Source organism: Microtus oregoni, unplaced genomic scaffold (genome assembly GCF_018167655.1).
Source record: "Microtus oregoni isolate MIOR12 unplaced genomic scaffold, Mior012 000026F_ref0000081, whole genome shotgun sequence".
NCBI classification, from domain to species: domain Eukaryota; kingdom Metazoa; phylum Chordata; class Mammalia; order Rodentia; family Cricetidae; genus Microtus; species Microtus oregoni.
Window position 1 is genome coordinate 34,925,518 of NW_024543085.1, and position 19,038 is coordinate 34,944,555.

General features: G+C 48.4%; 1 protein-coding gene across 3 annotated transcripts; it reads left to right on the plus strand.

The window, feature by feature from the left end:
- The first annotated feature begins 1,855 nt into the window (after nucleotides 1-1,855).
- Nucleotides 1,856-18,386, plus strand: LOC121463212 (uncharacterized aarF domain-containing protein kinase 2-like). Of its 3 annotated transcripts, none has more exons than XM_041675320.1 (8): nucleotides 1,856-3,191; nucleotides 4,090-4,236; nucleotides 7,454-7,582; nucleotides 8,682-8,777; nucleotides 12,121-12,372; nucleotides 12,856-12,984; nucleotides 16,665-16,718; nucleotides 17,379-18,386. In XM_041675320.1, exons 1-8 carry the CDS (start codon nucleotides 2,277-2,279, stop codon nucleotides 17,514-17,516), a joined length of 1,860 nt encoding a protein of 619 aa, XP_041531254.1. In that variant the 5' UTR covers nucleotides 1,856-2,276; the 3' UTR covers nucleotides 17,517-18,386. The 3 variants fall into 3 exon arrangements, with proteins under 3 accessions (XP_041531254.1, XP_041531256.1, XP_041531255.1); XM_041675322.1 differs by having other exon boundaries at nucleotides 12,121-12,222; XM_041675321.1 differs by lacking the exon at nucleotides 16,665-16,718.
- The last annotated feature ends 652 nt before the right edge of the window (nucleotides 18,387-19,038 follow it).

The following is a 19,038-nucleotide window of genomic DNA, read 5'->3' on the forward strand; positions in this document are numbered from 1 at the left end:
GACCTTGAACTCTCCCTGCTTCTACCCCCGAGATCTGGGCTCCTCTGGCCACCCTCTTCTTTTTTATTTTAATGGTGTGGGAGGTCGTTCTGTCTAGTGTTGATTTTATTGTTAATGAATAAAACGAATAAACTGCTTTGGCCTACAGCAAGGCAGAACTTAGCTGGGGGTAGACACTAAACTGAATGCTGGGAGAAAGGAGGCAGAGTCTGGAGAAGCCATGTAGCCCTGCCAGAGACAGGCACTGGAACTTTACCCATAAGCCATAGCTTCATGGTGATACACAGACTAATAGAAATGGGTTAAATTAAGATGTAAGAGTTCGGCCGGGCAGTGGTGGCGCACACCTTTAATCCCAGCACTTGGGAGGCAGAGGCAGGCGGATCTCTGTGAATTTGAGGCCAGCCTGGTCTACAAGAGCTAGTTCTAGGACAGGCTCCAATGCTATAGAGAAACCCTGTCTCAAAACACACACACACACACACACACATACACAAATGTAAGCATTCGCTAATAAGAAGCTAGGGCTAATGGGCCAAGCAGTGATTTAATTAATACAGTTTTGGTGTGGTTATTTTGGGAGTCTGAGTGGCTGGGAAACGAACAAGCAGCCTCCTACAATATTTTAAGATTTGTGTGTGTGTGTGTGTGTGTGTGTGTGTGTGTGTGTGTGTGTGTTGGGGGGTGTACCCTCGGAAGCCAGAAGAGGGTGTTAAATTCCTTGGAGGTGGAGTTACAGGGGCTTGAGAGTTGTTAGAAGTGGATACTGGGAACTGAACTCAGGCCGGCTGAAAGAACAATACACACACTTTTAACTGAGCCATCTCTCCAACCCCCCACCATCACTCCCCTACCCCTGCTACTCCATCCTGCCATTCCACACCCTGAAGCCCAGTGCTGTCTGACCTCCCTCTGGTTATTCAAGATTAAACACACACACACACACACACACACACACACACACACACGCAAGCACACGCACACGTCTTTGTCTTTTCCCACTTTGGAGCTTTCTTTACGACTTCTCTCCCAAGACCCTTATTTCTTCTCCAAAGTAGCCGGGTCCTTGGTACATTGCTTTCATGGTCCTTGCTACACTTTTTTTTTTTTTTTTTTTTTTTGAGACAGGGTTTCTCTGTGGTTTTGGAGCCTGTCCTGGAACTAGCTCTTGTAGACCAGGCTGGCCTCAAACTCACAGAGATCCGCCAGCCTCTGCCTCCCAAGTGCTGGGATTAAAGGCGTGCGCCACCACCGCCCTGCCTTGCTACACTTTTATTTTTATCACAGTTATTTTATATGTTGGGGACACGACTTAAAGGAACCGGTGACCTCTTGACAGCAAACACCGTTAGCTGGCTACCGAGCCATCGCACCGTGTTCCTGGCTATTCACCTACTCTCCCAGTAATAAGCGGGTGACAACAGAACGAATGTGTCTACTACCCAGAGTACAGAATACCTCGTTGAATACATATTATTATGAAACAATAAAATATTGGAATCAATTCAAGAAAGACTGATTGGGTTTAATAAGTATTAATCAAAAGTATAAGTCATTCCCTAAGGTCTAAACACCACCGCTAAGTCAGTGCAGGACCCAAGACCCACACCCAGGGGCTGAAAAGCTCGCCTTCCGTTGGACCCACCAGCAATCCATCGGGCGGTTTAACATTTCTAGGGTTTAAACTACGAAGCTCAGAAGAGGAGAGGGCCACACGGAAAAGGGAGTCACAGAGGGTGCTTCTGTGTTTTGCGCTAAGCCATTCAGTGTGTGCCTTGCCCTGGTGCGCGCCGCGGTCCCTTTAAGGAGCGCGTCTTGGGCGGAGAGGGCGGGGCCTGGTACCGGAAGCCGCGGGCGGCGCGGGCCAGGACGCGGAGTGCTCTGCCCGGCTGGGGCTCCCTGCTCGGTGCTGGTCCCGGAGCAGTTGGGTGTGCGCGTACCCTCGCCGCGTCCCGGGGACCTGGACCGTGCACCCGCCTCCCTGCGGCTCTCTGAAGCTCCGCTGCAGGCCACGGGTCCGCACCTCCGACCCTGGCGCTCGGTGTCACCCCGCACTCTGCGGTCTGGCTCCGCACAGACCCGTGCGCGTGCTGACCCCGCGTCACCCGCGGTCCCTGGCTCTGGTCGCTGCCCGCCCCGGGCCTGGCCTAGCTTAGGCGGCAGCCCTTGGTGGGGGGTGGGGGGCGGTCCGATTTACCCCAGCTTCTCCCGAAGCATCTCCACAAATGGCTTCTTAAGTAGAAGACAAGCAGCCTAGGCCTGGGGGCCTGGGGAGAATGGTGACCCTCTGGCGTTTGTCTGTCAGGGTCTGCTTGTCACACTTAAGATGCTTTGAGTTTAGGAAGGAATTTGGCCTTCCCAGACCCCTGGGATGCTCTCGCAATGCCAGACTATGTTGGTTTCTGCTGGGTACTTTGCCCAAATTTATCTCAGCCCATGGGGATGTTGGAGAGGGGGCGCCTGGCACTTTGTGCCAGCGAAAGACCCACTGGAGTGACCTGGCTGGAAATGGGCGAGTGGAAGTGGCTCAAGCAGGGCCTCTGGGCCGCGTCTTACTGTGTCTCCGTCTAGGGCTCCGTGCTGGCATTCTCTTGGCGAAATTCTTCCCCCTGCTCTTCTTGTACCCTCTCACCTACCTGGCTCCTGGCTTCTCCACCCTCTGGCTCCATCTGCTTTTGAAAGCCACAGAGACCTCTGGGCCAACATATATCAAACTGGGCCAATGGGCCAGCACCCGGCACGATCTCTTTTCAGAGGCTTTCTGTGCCCAGTTCTCCAAGCTGCATGTCCAGGTGACCCCTCACCCTTGGGCCCACACGGAATGCCTACTCCAGCAGGCGTTTGGGGAGGATTGGGGCAGCCTCCTGTTTTTCGAGACCCAGGAGCCTGTGGGTTCAGGGTGCGTGGCCCAAGTGTACAAAGCATTCGCTAGCACTACCTTGCTGGAGAAGGACAGAGTCTGGAGACTTGGGCAACTCTCTGTCCCATGGCTGTCCTCAGGATCTGGGGCAGTCTGGATGCTGGGAGGGTCCTTTGTGAAGGAGTGGAAGCCTTCGGAAAGCCTTGCTGATGAAGCATTTGTAGAAAAGCTGCTTCTCCCTAAAGCTGACCTTGTTAGGTCAGAAGGGAGCATGCCTCAGGTTCCTGGCCACCCACCTAAGTCAGATCACCTCGTCCCAGTCGCAGTAAAAGTAAGTGCTCTCACAACCCCAGTGTGGTGCCCCTCATCTTTGATGAGCTATCCTGGTATAGGAGCCACGTCTAAACATGAAATATGAAGTTCATTTATATCACACACACATATACACACACCCATATGTGCAGCTGACAAGTTATCTCTTGCAGTGTTTCTAGTGCACCTTCGTTCTGACTTCAACCATCATCTGGGGTCAGGCTTGGGATTTTTCCCTTGTGTTAGGTCAGTCCTTAAAACGTTTCAGATTCGGCAGCATTTTGAGTTTTGGATTTTGGATTAGAATATAGGCTGCTCAACCTGTATTCTTGTTAGCTCAGTCAATGCTTGTTAAATGCAAGCTGTTTCCTCCCTCCCTCCCTCCTTCCCTCCCTCATCTCTTTGTGGTAGTGAAGATTGAACCTAGGATGGAATCAAATTTAGTTCACACATGCTACGCCACTGAGCTTCATTTTACTTTCTGTTTGGAGACAAGGCCTTGCGAAGTTAGTTTCCCAAACCGGTCTTGAACCTATGACTCTTCCCTCCCAAGTATCAGGGATCACTGGTGCTGCTAGGCTCAAGTTGTTTCCTTGGTAGTCCCAGAGCTCACTGTGTAGGACCACAGAGCTCTGCCTGCCTCTGTGTGCTGGAATTCAAGGTGTCTTCCTCTACTACAGACCCTGGTTTCATTTCCTTACTTTGTGGGGGTGGTATGAATAGGCTGAGGGAGGGGGAAAATGACTTGGATTTTGCTATTTCCAAAATCTTGAGTGGCGGGACCACCACCCCGGAGCATCATGAGTTACTACCCTTGATTTGAGGAGAGGCTCTGGTTCTTCTATGGTGGGAGTCGGTGCTTACTAGGTCAGATGCCGTCTCCTGATTCTGTCTTGTCTCCCGGTTCTGTCTGGCAGGTGTTACACCCTGGCCTGCTCACTCAGGTGTACATGGATTTACTGCTGATGAAGATCGGTAGCCAAGCCCTGGGGCTTTTACCTGGAGTCAAATGGCTTAGCTTGCCTGAGATTGTGGAGGAATTTGAGAAGCTCATGGTCCAACAGGTGACTCCTTCTCTCAGCTGTAAATAGCACCTACCATAGTTCTTCTGAGCAGGTGAACGGGTAGATCATTTCCCAGCGTGTTCACAGAGCGTGAGAGCTGTTAGTCAATGTGGGTACTGCTCGTTGATGCAACAAAGAAGGGTCCAGTCCACCAGTTTCATACAGGTAGGCTATTTCTTGTGTATACTCAGGTAACTTGAGGGAAGAGGGAACTCTTTGGAGTGGTTTTAGGATCCATTTTCTCTGCAAGATTGGCCCGGCCAGTAAACTGGAAAACCAGAACTGCGCTGCTATCACCACAGAGGCCAAGGAATAGAGACAAAAATTGAACCTTGACATTTTTTTATTTTACATTTTATTTATTCCTGTGTGGTATATGGAGATGGGGAGGCATATGCATAAGTCAGAGGACTTTTTTTTAAAAAATTTATTTATTATGTATACAGTGTTCTGTCTGCATGTTTGCCTGCATGTCAGAAGGGAACACTAGATCTCATTACAGATGGCTGTGAGCTACCATGTGGTTGCTGGGAATTGAACTCAGGACCTCTGGAAGGAGAGTCAGTGCTTTTAACCTCTGAGCCATCACTCCAGCTCCCAGAGGGCACTTTTGAGGAGCTATTTCTCTCCTTCCTCAGGGTGAGTCTTTGAGACTGACACTCCCATGGCACCAAGTGTTTTTGCCCACTGAGCCATTCATTTCACTGGCCCAGAAATGAATCTTTAAATTGTGTTTTATTTAGAGTGCCTGCGACTTGAGAAGGTAATAGATAACATCTTTTAAAGAAAGACCTGCCTTACGCATTTTCTCCAGTTAGCAGGCTTTATAGGGTGGCTGGGAGCGGGAAACAAAGGCAGTCACTCAGCCCATAGTCGGTGTGGAATGGTGCGGACATGGAAGATGTAAGAGATTTTATGGACTGGCCAGGAGGTGGGAAAATCTCCTCCTTCCAGCCTGCCAGCCAGAGAGCACTTGGGAAATGCAGTCTCTCTTTGTGCCTCAGGGTGAAATGAAACTAGGTGGGTTATATTAACTCTGCCACCATCAGAGGCTGAACTCTGAGCAAGAAGACTCATTAGCTTTGTTTTACTTTGTTTTTAGAGCTAATAGAGTAGACCTTCTCCCTGTTGGAGACCCTTAAGGGCATTTGTTTAAGTAGCCAGACTTGGTAAACTTATGTTGAAGGTGCCTGGGTCTTCAAGTGGACATCGGTACTGGCTCCCTATTGGACAGGGTTTCAGAAGCTGTGCACCAAGACTTCTTATATATCTTTGAATATTTTTAAGTTCCAGGCACTCATTTTGATGTTTCGAAAGTATTTGGGTACCTGGTCTGGTAGCCCAGACCTGTGATCCCAGCACCCAGGATCAGAGGCGGCATATGTCTGTAAATTCAAGTCCAGCTTAATCCAAGTGTGTTCCGGGAAGCTAGGTCCTATTTCAAAAGCCAAAAACGGACAATAAAGCAAGTGTTTGGACTGTTGGAGTAAGTAGAGCTGCAGTGAATCTTTCCCAACAGTTCTGAAGGCAGCCTGGGGTAGAGAGAGATTCGGCTCATTGGTGTCTTCCCACGGTAGAAGGAGCTAGGGTCTCAGGCCTTGTGTAAGATGCTACAGAGCTGCATCCTCAAGACCTAATCGCTCTACAAAACCCTACTTGGAGACTAGGATTTCAAATAGGAATTTGTGGGAGACTGAGAGGTGTGTGTAGAGGGGTGATAGGCATCTAGACCAGATGAGATTGGCTTTCTATCCTGGAGTATTGCAAGTTTGATGAAAAGGCATGAAAGCAGAGAAAATGGCTTCTAGTCTGACCACTGTCTTCATTTTGACTCCTGGCTTCACCTCCCTTCTGAGCTTCAGCTCCATCAAAAGCCTGATAGGCGTCAGAGCCCCATCTCTGGAAACTCACATCCCCATGTCTTACCCATTTGTTTACCCAGCCTCTCCGGCTAACGTGACCGACAGGTGCCGCACATTGCAGGCCAGGGTGTGTGTCCAAGAGCCTGTGACTGCTCATTTGTGTATTCAGATCACAGTTACTACACTCTCAGGAGCGAGGGGTCTCAGGCCACATGGGTGCCCAGCACTCTGTAAGACTTGATGGCGTGGTAGAGGAAGGGAGGGGGCACCAGAGGAGGTGGATCTAGAGAGGAGCGGGAGCCAAATGGCGACCCACCTGGGTGTCATCCGCCAGAGCAGAGGTTTCAGCCCGGAGAGATGGTGCAGTGGTTCAGAGCACTTGCTGCTCTTGCAGAGGATCCACCCGCTCTGTGTAACTCCAGTTCCAGGAGACCTGGCCGCCTCTGTGGGCAACAGGCGTGCACACAAAAGACTTATACATATAAAACAAATCTTTCTTTCTTTGTTTGTTTTTGAGATAGGGTTTCTCTTTGTTGCCCTGGCTGTCCTGGAACTTGCTCTGTAGAACAGTCGGGCCTCGAACTCACAGAGATCCACCTGCCTCTTGGCTTCCAAGTGCTGGGATTAAAGGTGTGCGCCACCACTGCCCAGTAAATTTTTTTAAAAAAAATTTTAAAAGACTGGATGTCACCATTCACATAGCATGGATATAGTCAGACAGATTCGGAGAAAGGTTGGGAAGTTTATTAAAATATAAATGGGGCTGGGCAACTGGGTAGTGGTGGCACATGCCTTTAATCCCAGCACTCGGGAGGCAGAGGCACGTGGATCTCTGTGAGTTCGAGGCCAGCCTGGTCTACAAGAGTTAGTTCCAGGACAGACTCCAAAGCCACAGAGAAACCCTGTCTCGAAAAATCAAAAAACAATCAAAAATAAATGGGCTGGGCATTCAGCTGTGGCAGTTGCTCCAGTATGTTGAGGGCAAGGCCGTCCCTGTGTGGAAGTAACTGCAGCACATTGGTCATAATGGAAGGAGAGGGCAAGTGGGCTAGGCTAGTCGGGCACTGGGGCACTAAAAAGCTGTGGAGTCAGATGGACATCCAGCAGCTGCTGCGAAGGGGGCCCAGATCTCATCCTGGGATCTGGTCTGCCATGGAGGAGTTCATGGGGATAGTGGGTGTTTTTCTGCTTTTGTGGAAGCTGTGGGCTAGCTAGGGTGTCTTCTCTGAGGTTCCTGGTGCACGCAGGGAAGCTGGTGAGCAAAGAAGGAAGGGGACCGTGCTGACCTGGTCCTCCCAGCACCTCAGAGGTGTTCCCTGTGTCCACGCTAACTCTTCTTTCCTCCGACTCTGCAGATAGACCTGCGTTATGAAGCTCGGAATCTAGAACACTTTCAGCACAACTTTGAGAATATGACATCTGTGAAATTCCCCACCCCGCTGCACCCCCTCATCACGAGGGATATACTGGTGGAAACATATGAAGTAAGAACTTGGTTCTGCTGTCACTCACAGCTGGCTGTCCCCACAGAGACTTCATGATGGAGAGAGGATGTGCTTCTCATATGGAAAACTGGGAGAGGGTTGAGAGTGGTAGAGGCCTTGCCCAGCAAGTGCAAGGTCCTGGGGTCTGCAAAAAATGAGCCTACCGGGCTTCCCACAGGTCAGGGAACCCTGATTGCTCTTCGAGCAGATGAGGGGGGGGGGGACTTAATCGGGGGAGGGGGAGGGAAATGGGAAGCGGTTGTGGGGACGAGGCAGAAATCCTTAATAAATAAATAAAAAAAAAAATGAGCCTACCGTGTGCCTAAACTCTGGGAGGAGCCGGAGGAAGAGGCGGAATGGAGTGAGCTGGTCCCGAGAGCTGCAGGTAGCCTCAGGCTTCTAGAATTGAAAACTTATTCAGCTGTCCTATTAGGTGGTAACCTCATGGCACTGTCCCAGGGAAATGTGTTTGACAGAGGAAGTGTTTAGCAAGCATTTGCCTTAGCTGCCCCCTAGACCTGTCTCGTTAGGAAACGGTGGTGGCATCCAGGGGCTTGTTTCCTAGCTGCATAGCTCTGAGCTCGCTCTTAGGCTCGCTGGGCTTTCTAAATAAAATATGCTCCGTTTCAGTGGATTGCCTTGACAAAGGGAACCAAGTGTTGATTTGCTGGTTGTCCATTCTTCTGGCTCTCCTGTCCTTTCCTGCTGGAGCTCCAGCCCGTCTCTGTTGGATGATTTCTTTCTTGTTTTAGTTTGCTTTGAGACAGTCTTACACATTCCAGGTTGGTCTTAAACTTTCTGACCTTACACCGCTGTCTTTCCTGCCTCTGCCTCCCACCTCGCCTGACATGTGGCTCGCTCTCAGCACCTGCTCCTGTCTTTTCCCAGGGCTCCAAGCATCTCTTTCCTGTTGGTAGCTGAGTCAGTGGCTGCAAACCCGTGGGCATTTCTTTTGAGAAGTAAATGAAGGAAATAGATTAAAACCACTGTGTTAGTGATAGGTTTATAGGGGTTCTCGGATCAGCTTCGGGGTCCTCTTGCTGTCTGAGGAAGAGTGACATGACCAGCGGGTTAAAGCTGTCTCCCTGCTGTCTTTCAGGAGAGTGTTCCGGTGTCCAGCTACCAGCAGGCAGGAATTCCTGACGACCTGAAGAGGAGGATCGCACAGCTGGGGATCAACATGCTTTTGAAGATGGTGAGCTGGAGGCCCCGGATGTTGAGGTTCAGTACATGGGCAGATGAGGGCTCTGCCAGGCATCGGCTGGAAGGGCCAGCCAAGTAGAGAGCTGCAGGTTGAGAACATCAGCTGAGTGAAGTCCCCCAAACGCTCCTGTGACCTGAAGCTTGTGCTGAGCCCTTGATCTGTGGCGTGCATTCATGTGCTATGGAAAGAGTGGTAGGCGCACAATGTAGATCAACAGCAGGTGTGATACTGCAGGTGTGTTAGATACTGCTTCATTCATTCATTCATTCATTCATTCAGTATTTGTGGAGTATCTGCTGTATGCCAAGTGCTGAGTTAAGTTTTGGACTTACTAAAACAGGCCTGACTACAGGGTAAACCAGTGGGGAAGAAGCACATGCCATTGGGGGCCTGTGCTCAAGGATGAGCTTGAAGGGACCTTTTGTGGACCCTGGGCTTCACTCAGGAAGTGATTCTATTCCATCTGGGATGGGGAGGCTGTGTCACGAACATGAAGACAAATGGTGGGACTTGTCTGGAGACAGCAGCCTGTGCCCAGGGTGTGTGTGCTGGGAGACGTGAAGGCACATCGTGCAGAATAGCTCAGAGTCAGGACTTCAGTCCATGGGCATGGAGCTCATCTGAGTTCTCGTCCCCCCAAAATATTTTAGCTTTCATTATTACAACATTTGCTGAAGTATGCCCCCCAACATGCACACATATAGTTAAGTTGAGACAGGTTCTTTCTGTATAGCCTAGCGTGAGTTGAAACATTAGAGAGCCCAGGGTGACCTCAAACTCACATTAAGCCTCTGCCTCCACTATTTAAGGTTTATGGGCCACCATGCCTGGCCAGTATACAGGTCTTAAGTGTATTTTAAAATTTTCATGTTTCTAAAAGTTTGCCTGGTGCCCAGGAAGCCAGGAGAGGGCATTAAATAACCTGGAGCTGGAGTTACAGATGGTTGTGAGCTGCCGTGTGGGTGCTGGGTCTCCAATCCAGGTTCCCAGTTACAGACGGCTGTGAGCTGCCGCGTGGGTGCTGGGCCTCCAACCCAGGTTCCCTGGGAGAGCAGCTGGTGCTCTTAATCACTGAGCCACCTTTTTTAGCATGTGTATGCGTGAACTCGGACATGCCCCTGCGTGTGCATGGGAGTCAAAGGACAACTTACAGGAGCCAGTCCTCTGTCCATCACGTAGATCCTCTGTCCATCACGTAGATCCTGTCCATCACGTAGATCCTGTCCATCACGTAGATCCTCTGTCCATCACGTAGATCCTCTGTCCATCACGTAGATCCTGTCCATCACGTAGATCCTGTCCATCACGTAGATCCTGTCCATCACGTAGATCCTGTCCATCACGTAGATCCTCTGTCCATCACGTAGATCCTGTCCATCACGTAGATCCTCTGTCCATCACGTAGATCCTGTCCATCACGTAGATCCTGTGGGTCAAACTCAAGTGGTCAGGCTTGGTGGCAAGCACCTTTACCTACTGAGCTATCTTACTGGCCTCATAATGAATTTTAAAAACCCATTCCTTAGTCCTGATGCAGGCAGTGGAAGGATGTGAGGCAGAGAGATCAGCTAGCCATGGCATAGCTTATCAGCGTGGAGTTGGGCTCGAGGACCGAGGTGAGGCAGGGAGCTGGGTACTGTTGTGGAGGAGCCAGAGGCAAATGGGGATTTCGTTTTCTTTTTTGAGACAGGGTCTCATGTCGGGGGCCAGCCTCAACCAAAATACCTTTCTCCAGAAAAGGAGGCATGGACATTTAGAAATATAGTAGAGAATATGAAGATGCAAATGAAAATAATAAAACACAGAAACATGTAGGATAGTATCAAGAGAGAATTTCTTAGTGAGTACTAAAAATTCACCCCTGTTTAATTTCCAACTGGTTAACATACCCCTGACCCCAAAAGGTAGGAGTAAAACAAAAGGCTGCATTCACATACAAATTGTAAGTCACAGGCTACATTCATCGCTCACGCCCTAGGTTCACGCTCTAGACCAAACACTCTGTAGGAAAACCACTCCCTGGGTGGAATCCCAAGTTATTTCCATGAAGGGAACTGGAACTTAGTTGGATCCTTAGACTTATGTTTGAGGTTGGAACCAACTACTTCCCTATTCCAGGAGCACAAGGTCTGGCAATTAGCCACATCTGTTGCCGTTAACCCTGGCGAACAGAACTCTGATTTACGACTAGGTGGGACCTTTGTCTGGAGGTAGAAGCACAATAACCTTGAATGAACAAGTCCCAAACTCTCTGACTTTGGCCTCTTTGGGCCTCTGCAGGCTTGAACTTGCTGTGTAGCTGAGGATGGCTTTGGAACTCCTGATCCTCGTTTCTCTACCACCCACATGCTATGGCTCAAGTGTACTCGCACACTGGGCTGATTTTGATTCTATAATATATTTGGGTCTCTCATCTGGGAAGCCCTGAGTGAACTTGTCTATCTCATGCCTGTCCATCCAGATGAGGAGGAGGAGGAGTGGCAGAGGGCCTCATCTAGAGGGGTTCTGTCTTCTACCAGGCAGCAGGGGATCTCAGTGGTGCCTCTAACCACCAGGAAGTGCCTGCTCAGTCTGGGGACTTACTTAACTGTTAGAGCTAGGACTGGGATGTGTCTGGAACCAGGAGTGTGAACAAAGGCTATGGATGCTCTCAAACACTTGAGCCATATAGGATAGTACTTGGAATCCCTGGGGATCGAGGGAGGGGAAGTAAGTGTGGGGGCATCCAGAGGTTTTTGCCTGGCTGGTCAGGAGCTGAGGTTGTCTCCTGATGAGTGGGGTGAATGCAGGGGAGACAGGAGGTTTGAAACTGTTGCTTTGGTTCTGAGAAAGAACTCGAAGTGTAGAAGGACTGTCCGGTGGTGTCAAAGCCACACTGATACTTCAGGGATTGGAGGCACATTTTGAGCTATCTGTGATCTGGAGCAGAATTGATCTGGTATTATCTGAATCTAGATGATCCAGATGTTAGTTCTATCACCTACTACCTGGGGACGAGGAGGGACAGTTGAGGCAGGACCTTGAATCTCTGCCCTTGATCTTCTAGCACTTGAGAACTGGAGGCAGGAGGATTTCTTAGTTCAGGACCAGGCTGGGCTACATGAGACCCTGTGTCATAAAATTAAAACCCAAACCAAACAGAACCAAACCTTTGACTTGGCTTATCCCTGTGCAAATTCTTGTTTAAGAGCCCCTAGCTGCAAGGGCTTGTGGAATGCCCGCCCCTGTGACTTGTCACTGGCAGCCTACCGTCCCCTAAAACCTTTTCTGTAGGTACCCAGTGGTTCTAGGCCGGGAGGGTGGACGCAGACCTGACTGGTGCAGTCTCTTCCAGATATTTGTGGATAACTTTGTACATGGAGACCTTCACCCTGGGAACATCCTGGTCCAGGGTGCTGATGGATTGTCCCCAAGCCTGGACACTCAACAGCAGCAGGTGAATGTCCATGACACACTGGTGACTACCGTAGCACCTGCCCTGTGCCCCCTGCGCCTGGTGTTGTTGGATGCTGGCATTGTGTCAGAGTTGCAGGCTTCAGACCTGAGGAATTTCCGGGCAGTTTTCCTGGCTGTAGCACTGGGGCAGGTGAGACTCACTGGGGTTGGCCCTCTAGAAAGCCCATGGTTGCCAGGGCGCTGTGCTTGGACACGAGTGAGTGTGTGTGTGGGCACCGACAATGTGCTGGTTCTCAGGCTTGGCAGCCTTAGTTGGGAAGTCATTCTTCTTTCCTGCACTGTGGGACTCCAGTTTCTCTTACTCTCTCAGCTAAATTGTTGGCATGGTGGGGACAGGACTCTAGCTTTAAGAATTTTTTTATTTATTATTTTGTGTGTGATGTGTGTGTGAGTGCAGGTGAGACGTGGTATGCGTGGGATGGGCAGGTGATACATGGCGTGCGCGGGATGGGCAGGTGAGACATGGCGTGCGCGGGATGGGCAGGTGAGACATGGCGTACGCGGGATGGGCAGGTGAGACGTGGTATGCGCGGGATGGGCAGAGGACACTTTGAGGACAAGAGCACCGTGTGCCTGCTCTGCTCTCCAAGCTGCTTTTCTTGTTTACCTCCAGGGCCACAGAGTGGCTGAGCTCATCCTGCATCATGCCCGGGCCAATGAGTGCAAGGATGTGGAGAGGTTCAAGGCTGAGGTGGCTACACTGGTGACCCAGGCCAGGAAGAACACCCTCACACTGGAGAAGGTAAGTGGGCACCGTGCGCTTGGGCAGAGCTGAGCTCACAAGAGGGTCCACTTCACAGGGAGCCTGCAAAGAGTAGTTTTTTGGGGGGTGGAGTTGAGATGGGTATTTTTTTTTTGTGTAGCCCTGACTGTCCTGGAACTTGCTCTGCAGACCAGGCTAGCCTGGAACTCAGAGATCCGCCCACTTCTGCCTCCCAAGTACTGAGATTAAAGATGTGTACTCCCCTTCAGACGGTAGAGTTTTTAACAAAAAAATATGTCTTGTTCTCACATCTTCTAAGAAGCTCAGGGGACTGACTGAAATCACAGGCTCCTTGCTGGCAGAATCCCTGATTTATTCAGGGATTAGCTGTTGTGGAGACACCTAAACATGCAGGGGAGGCAGTGTCCCAGAGATGTACTATAGGCCTGTGCCCCTTGTTTGGCCTGACCCAGAGTGCATGGTGCACTCACGCTTTGTTAACTCGCTGTCTTTATCAAGTTGGTGGCCTACATTAGCAGGACAGCCCTTGCAGAGTGGCCACCAGTGGTGCTGACCTGGTTTATGTAGATGGTTACTAATCACATACACACATGTGCATGCATGCATGCGCACGCGTGTATGCACACTCACACACATGCATGCCTCTGTCTCTGCTACTGAGCTACACCCTCATCTGTTGACTTGGGAACGTTTTGAGTGTGATGAGGGATGGGGAGAAGGGTGGAGTGAACATGGCTCTGAGGCTTCTTTTGCAGGCATTTGTGACCAGTATGGTAGTGGAGCCTGATTGGTGTTATAAGGAGACTGCTTATTGCTTCCTGGCTGCTCAGCCCCAAAATAACAACACAGAAAACTATGTTATTTAAATCACTGCTTGGCCCATTAGCTCTAGCTTCTTATTGGCTAACTCTTACATATGAATTTAACCCATTTCTATTCATCTGTGTATCACCATGTGGCTGTGGCTTACTGGCTAAAGTTTCAGCATGTCTGTCTCTGGCTGGGCTCTATGGCTTCTCTCTGACTCCACCTCCTTTTTCCCAGCATTCAGTTTAGTTTTCCCTGCCTAGCTAAGTTCTTTCTTGCTATAGGTTCAAAGCAGTTTCTTTATTAATCAATGGTATTTAGACCATACAGAGGGGAATCCCACATCACCTCCCCCTTTCTGTTTAAATGAAAAGGAAGGTTTTTAACTTTAACATAGTAAAATTACATATAACAAAACAGGTGTTAAACAAGAATTATAGTTAGAATATTTATATCTACTTTATAACTAAGTAAAACTATAACTATCAATTCTTCAACTCCATCAAAGACTGCAGAAGGATATAATATTACCTAAGTAAACAGGAAATACATTGTAAGCAACTTTCAAAACTCTAGAATTGATAGAGACATCTTGCTGCCTGGACATTTACCCAAGGTTTTCCTGTACTGTTGGGGCATCCATCTTCAGCCTACAGGCCCATAGTATCTGGCACACTTTTCCATGAAGTAGGAAATTTCAAAGACAGTCCTGCATATATTGGTAGTTTGTCAGTCACTTTCTTCTGTGTCCTGCAGAATGTCTGGCAGACTCTTTCATGAAGCAGGAACCCCGAAGGACCATCTCACCTTTAGGCAAGTTCAGCAGTCATTTTTCTGTGGGTCCTGCATGCCCAGTTCATTAAGCAGTCTAGGCAAGATCAGTTTCTTGCCCAAATGGCTAACAAACACCATAAGAAGCCTCTTCAGTGCCTATCATCCTCTTGAAGTAATTGGTGCTGCCAGGAGCAGATGTGTCTCGTTGTCATGAAAAGTTCTAAGTTATTAAAACATTTAGATTCTGTAGTCTTTGGAAGATTTGAAGAATGCCTGTCCAACTGAAATATATCTCTATCCATCTAGAAAATCTAGCTGACATGACTACAAGCTTGACTATTAACCTGTATTTCTTAATTATACATTATATTTTTAAATGAGCTGCACAAACATAATACTTTAATCAAGAGCAGAAATATACATATAACAAAATTGACCTTAAATTTGTATCAATAAACCAAGATCCATATAAATGAAAATCTCTATAGCAAATCCCCCTTTAAATTTAAACAAACATTTATAAACAATATTTGGGAGTATGGGTGTAGTTCTCTCCAAACTGATTCCTGCTTTTTGTTGGACGAAGTAATTTTTTAAAAAATATTTATTTATTTATTATGTATACAATATTCTGTCTGTAAGTATGTCTGCAGGCCAGAAGAGGGCATCAGACCTCATTACAGATGGTTGTGAGCCACCATGTGGTTGCTGGGAATTGAACTCAGGACCTTTGGAAGAGCAGGCAATGCTCTTAACCTCTGAGCCATCTCTCCAGCCCTGGACGAAGCAACTTTTGAGGGGTGTTCAAGGCCACCTTTCAGGGCATCTTGGTCCATCAAATCACATTAGTCTGGAATTAATTCACAGGTTCTCATCCTTTGTGGAAACAAAAGAACCTCTTTTCCAAAGTAACATATCCTTAGATCCATATTTTGAAATCAAGATATCTTTAAAGTATATATGTTGTCTTAGTTTAGCAATCCCCTGAATCAAATGTCTCTTTGCATTCAAAAAATACAAAGAAAAATACAATAATATACATAATCCAGACTCTCTGTGTACATTCCATCTTTACATGGCTTATTTTACTTTTTCTACAAGTTTAATATTTATTTTATTATCTTTACTTTTTCAGTCTATTTCTGTCTATAGTCTTTTATATTATATTTGCTGTCTCTTTACTCTTTTTCTTCTCTCTTCCAAGCCTTTGTACATTTATCCAACACTGTGACCAATTTAGAGGTCTTTTTTTAAAATCTGAATCTGTCTTTTTTGTGTATCTGTAATTATTTTCTGTCCAGGAGCTCTTAAAATACTAAACGCTTCTTAAAAACTTAAGCTGCGGCATTACTAGGGTTTATATGGCCCTGCTTGCTTGCTCCACACAGTCCAACATGGCGGAAGTCTGTTCACCGCTTCTGCAAGCTGTGCACATTGCCCCAGTTCCAAGTACGCAGCGAGTCTATGTTGAGCCATTAAGCAGTTGTAGCACTCTGTTCACAAAACCCCTTTAAATGCACCATAGCCAGACCTCGTCAGAGTTTGCACGGCCCAGGAATTCACGGTTTCAAAACAGTGCGCCTTTTTTCTGCTGCGCTGAATCAGGAAAACCTCTTAAAGGAGGCATGACTCTGCTTGCTTCTAGCAAACAGAGCCCACCCAAGAAAATGCTGCTACCAAACCATGCTTAACTCTGTTCTTTTGTGTCTAGGATTCCTTTTTAAGCTTTCTCAGGTTTTATGTGGATTTAGTTGGCCACGTGGGCACCAGTTTGTTGTAAGAGCCCACTTGTTGGTTCCTAACTGCTCAGCCCCGAAATAACCACACAGAAAACTATATTATTTAAATCTCTGCTTGACTCATTAGCTCTAGCTTATTTGCTAACTCTTACATATTAATTTAACCCATTTCTATTAATCTGTGCATCACCATGAGGTCGTGGCCTACCAGCAAAGTTTCAGCACGTCTTTCTCTGGCAGCAGTTCCTTGGGTAGCCCCTTTCTCTCAGTGTGTGTACATGTATGAGTGTAGCAGTGGGGAGTGGGGAAGTGGGGAGGACAGGGAAAGGGAGGGGAAGAAGTGCTTCCGGGATTCTACTGGGCTCTTTTGTTTTCCAGCTTCATGTTTCCAGCCTCCTCTCCAGTGTCTTTAAGCTACTGATGACCCACAAGGTGAGGTGTCATTAGAGAGCATCTTGGGAAGAGGTGGGGAGGGAACAGGGCAGTGGAGTGGGTGCACCTGATTTCCCTCAGCTTTTTTGTATATTGATTGTGGATTTTTAATGTTCTGAAGCAGGCCCAGTGGCCTCATGGTCCCTTGAGAACAAAGTCCCTGGATTTGTCAATCTATGTAGTGAGTCTAAGTGCTGTAATCCTTAGATATAGGAAAATGTATTTAAAGACATGGAAAGGGGCCGGGCGTTGGTGGCGCAGGCCTTTAATCCCAGCACTTGGGAGGCAGAGACAGTCAGATCCCTGTGAGTTCAAGGCAGACTAGTCTACACTAGTTCCAGAGAAACTAGTTATACAGAGAAAAAAAACCTGTCTCAGCCCCCACCCCCATGAAAAAAACATGGAAAGGGAGAAAGGGTCCAGCCAGATATCCCCTCCTTGCCCTCCTTGGCTCGTGTTAATGGTACTCAGGTGAGGGATGCACCCTTGTTCTTGGTGCCACTTGAAGCCCCAGTGTACCCTCCTGACTGCTAGGAGGAAGGTGGGGAGATGGTAGAATCCCATGGGCAGCACAGGGGAGGGGCAGGGGTCAGTCGCATGGTTGTCCAGGATGCTCAGCTGGCTCTGAGGTCTGGGAGGAACTCCTGTTCTCTGTTCCAGGTCAAGCTCGAGAGCAACTTTGCCTCCATTGTGTTCGCCATCATGGTACTGGAGGGGCTTGGCCGCTCGTTGGATCCCAAGCTGGACATCCTGGAGGCAGCAAAGCCCTTCCTCATGCAGGGAGGAGGCTTCCTGTGACTGTGGCAGTGGGCACACAGTGAAGGCAGGTCCTGAGGGTCTGTCCTTTGGCAGCTGACATCTGAAACTGGGACGTGTGGCAGAAACACTACTAATTACCCTGTGACCTAGCCTCGGGGTCTGCTTAAAAAACTTTGGGTTATTTAGGGTATAAAGGGAGGGAAGCTGAAACTGGTGCCAGAGTCATCATTTCAGGAAAAATGTCCTGCAGAAGAACAAAAAATACATTTACTCGTTTTGTTTTTTCGTTTTCCTCCCCTTTTTAAAAGTGTGTGTGTGTGTGTGTGTGTGTGTGTGCGCGTGCATGCGTGCAGATGCCTCCTGAGGCCGGAAGAGGGCATTGAATGAATCCTTTGGAGTTTTAGGAGGTTGTGAGCTGCACAGCATGGGTGATGGGAACTGAACTTGGGTCCTCTGGAAGAGAAGCATAGTGCTCCTAACTACTGAGCTGTCTCTCCAGCCCCTTCTTTCTTCCGTTTTAAAATTGCACTTGTGTAAGAGGAAGGGCTGTGGGGAGTGGGTGTGGGGGAGACAGCTCATGTGCCATAGGTGTGTGTGTGTGTGTGTATGTGTGTAGATCAGAACCATAAGGCTTTCTAGGGACTGACCTCAGGTCTTCAAGCCTGGCATCAAGCGCCTTTACTTCAGCCATCATGCTGGCCTGCTTTTCTTTTTTCTTTGGTCAAGTGGTTCTTGCTGGTGGTTCCCACCCTTTGACATAGGTTAGAAAATGCCATCAAATCCTGTAGAGCACATTAATTTTTTTTTCTTTTTGAAAGTGATGTATACAGATGGGTGGTGGTGGTGCATGTCTTTAGTTCCAGCACTGTGTAGGCAGAGGCAGGCAGATCTCTGAGTTTGAGGCCAGCCTGGTCTATAGAGTGAGTCCAGGACAACCAGGACTATACAGAGAAACCCTGTCTCAAACCTTCCCCCCACCCCCCGGTCAAGAAAGAAAGAGAGAGAGAGAGAGAGAGAGAAAAGAAAGGAAGGAAGGAAGAAAGGAAGGAAGGAAGGAAGGAAAAAGAAAATGATGTGTATGTTTGGGAAAAAGTGGAAAGTGCACACATAGACACTTCTGAAAAGTTTCTGTACCCTGATGAGGCTCTCTGCTGACACAGTAATCTAAATCAGACCAAATCAAAACAATTACAAAAAGCCCAGGTTTAATGGGTAAAATGCTCCTGAATGATTTTCCAGGCAGAGACAGAAAAGAGAGACCGGAAAACTACAAGTCTAGAGGGTAGTTTAAATACCCTGTGGGAGTGGTCTTGAGCAACTCCGTGGAGGGAGTCATCATTTGGCAGGCTTTCTGAGATGCAGTAGGGTTTGGAGAGAGATGGGGGAGGGGACTTGGGGTAGAGCTTCCACCAGAACATCCCAGACTCTTTGGGTATATGGATGCCAGGGGCTGGGGTGAAGCTTCCACCAGAACAACATACATCTCCCACACAACTCATTTTTAAATTTTATATGGGCACTGTCAATGGTGCGAAACTTTTGAAGGCACAATTTGCAATTT

What these genes read in the sequence shown, in the direction of transcription:
- LOC121463212 (XM_041675320.1), top strand. Translation starts at nt 2,277, where the DNA reads ATGGTGACCCTCTGGCGTTTGTCTGTCAGGGTCTGCTTGTCACACTTA. An exon ending in TCGTCCCAGTCGCAGTAAAA is followed by an intron (nt 3,192 to 4,089) that starts GTAAGTGCTCTC and finishes TCTGTCTGGCAG; the next exon opens with GTGTTACACCCTGGCCTGCT. An exon ending in TCAACATGCTTTTGAAGATG is followed by an intron (nt 8,778 to 12,120) that starts GTGAGCTGGAGG and finishes AGTCTCTTCCAG; the next exon opens with ATATTTGTGGATAACTTTGT.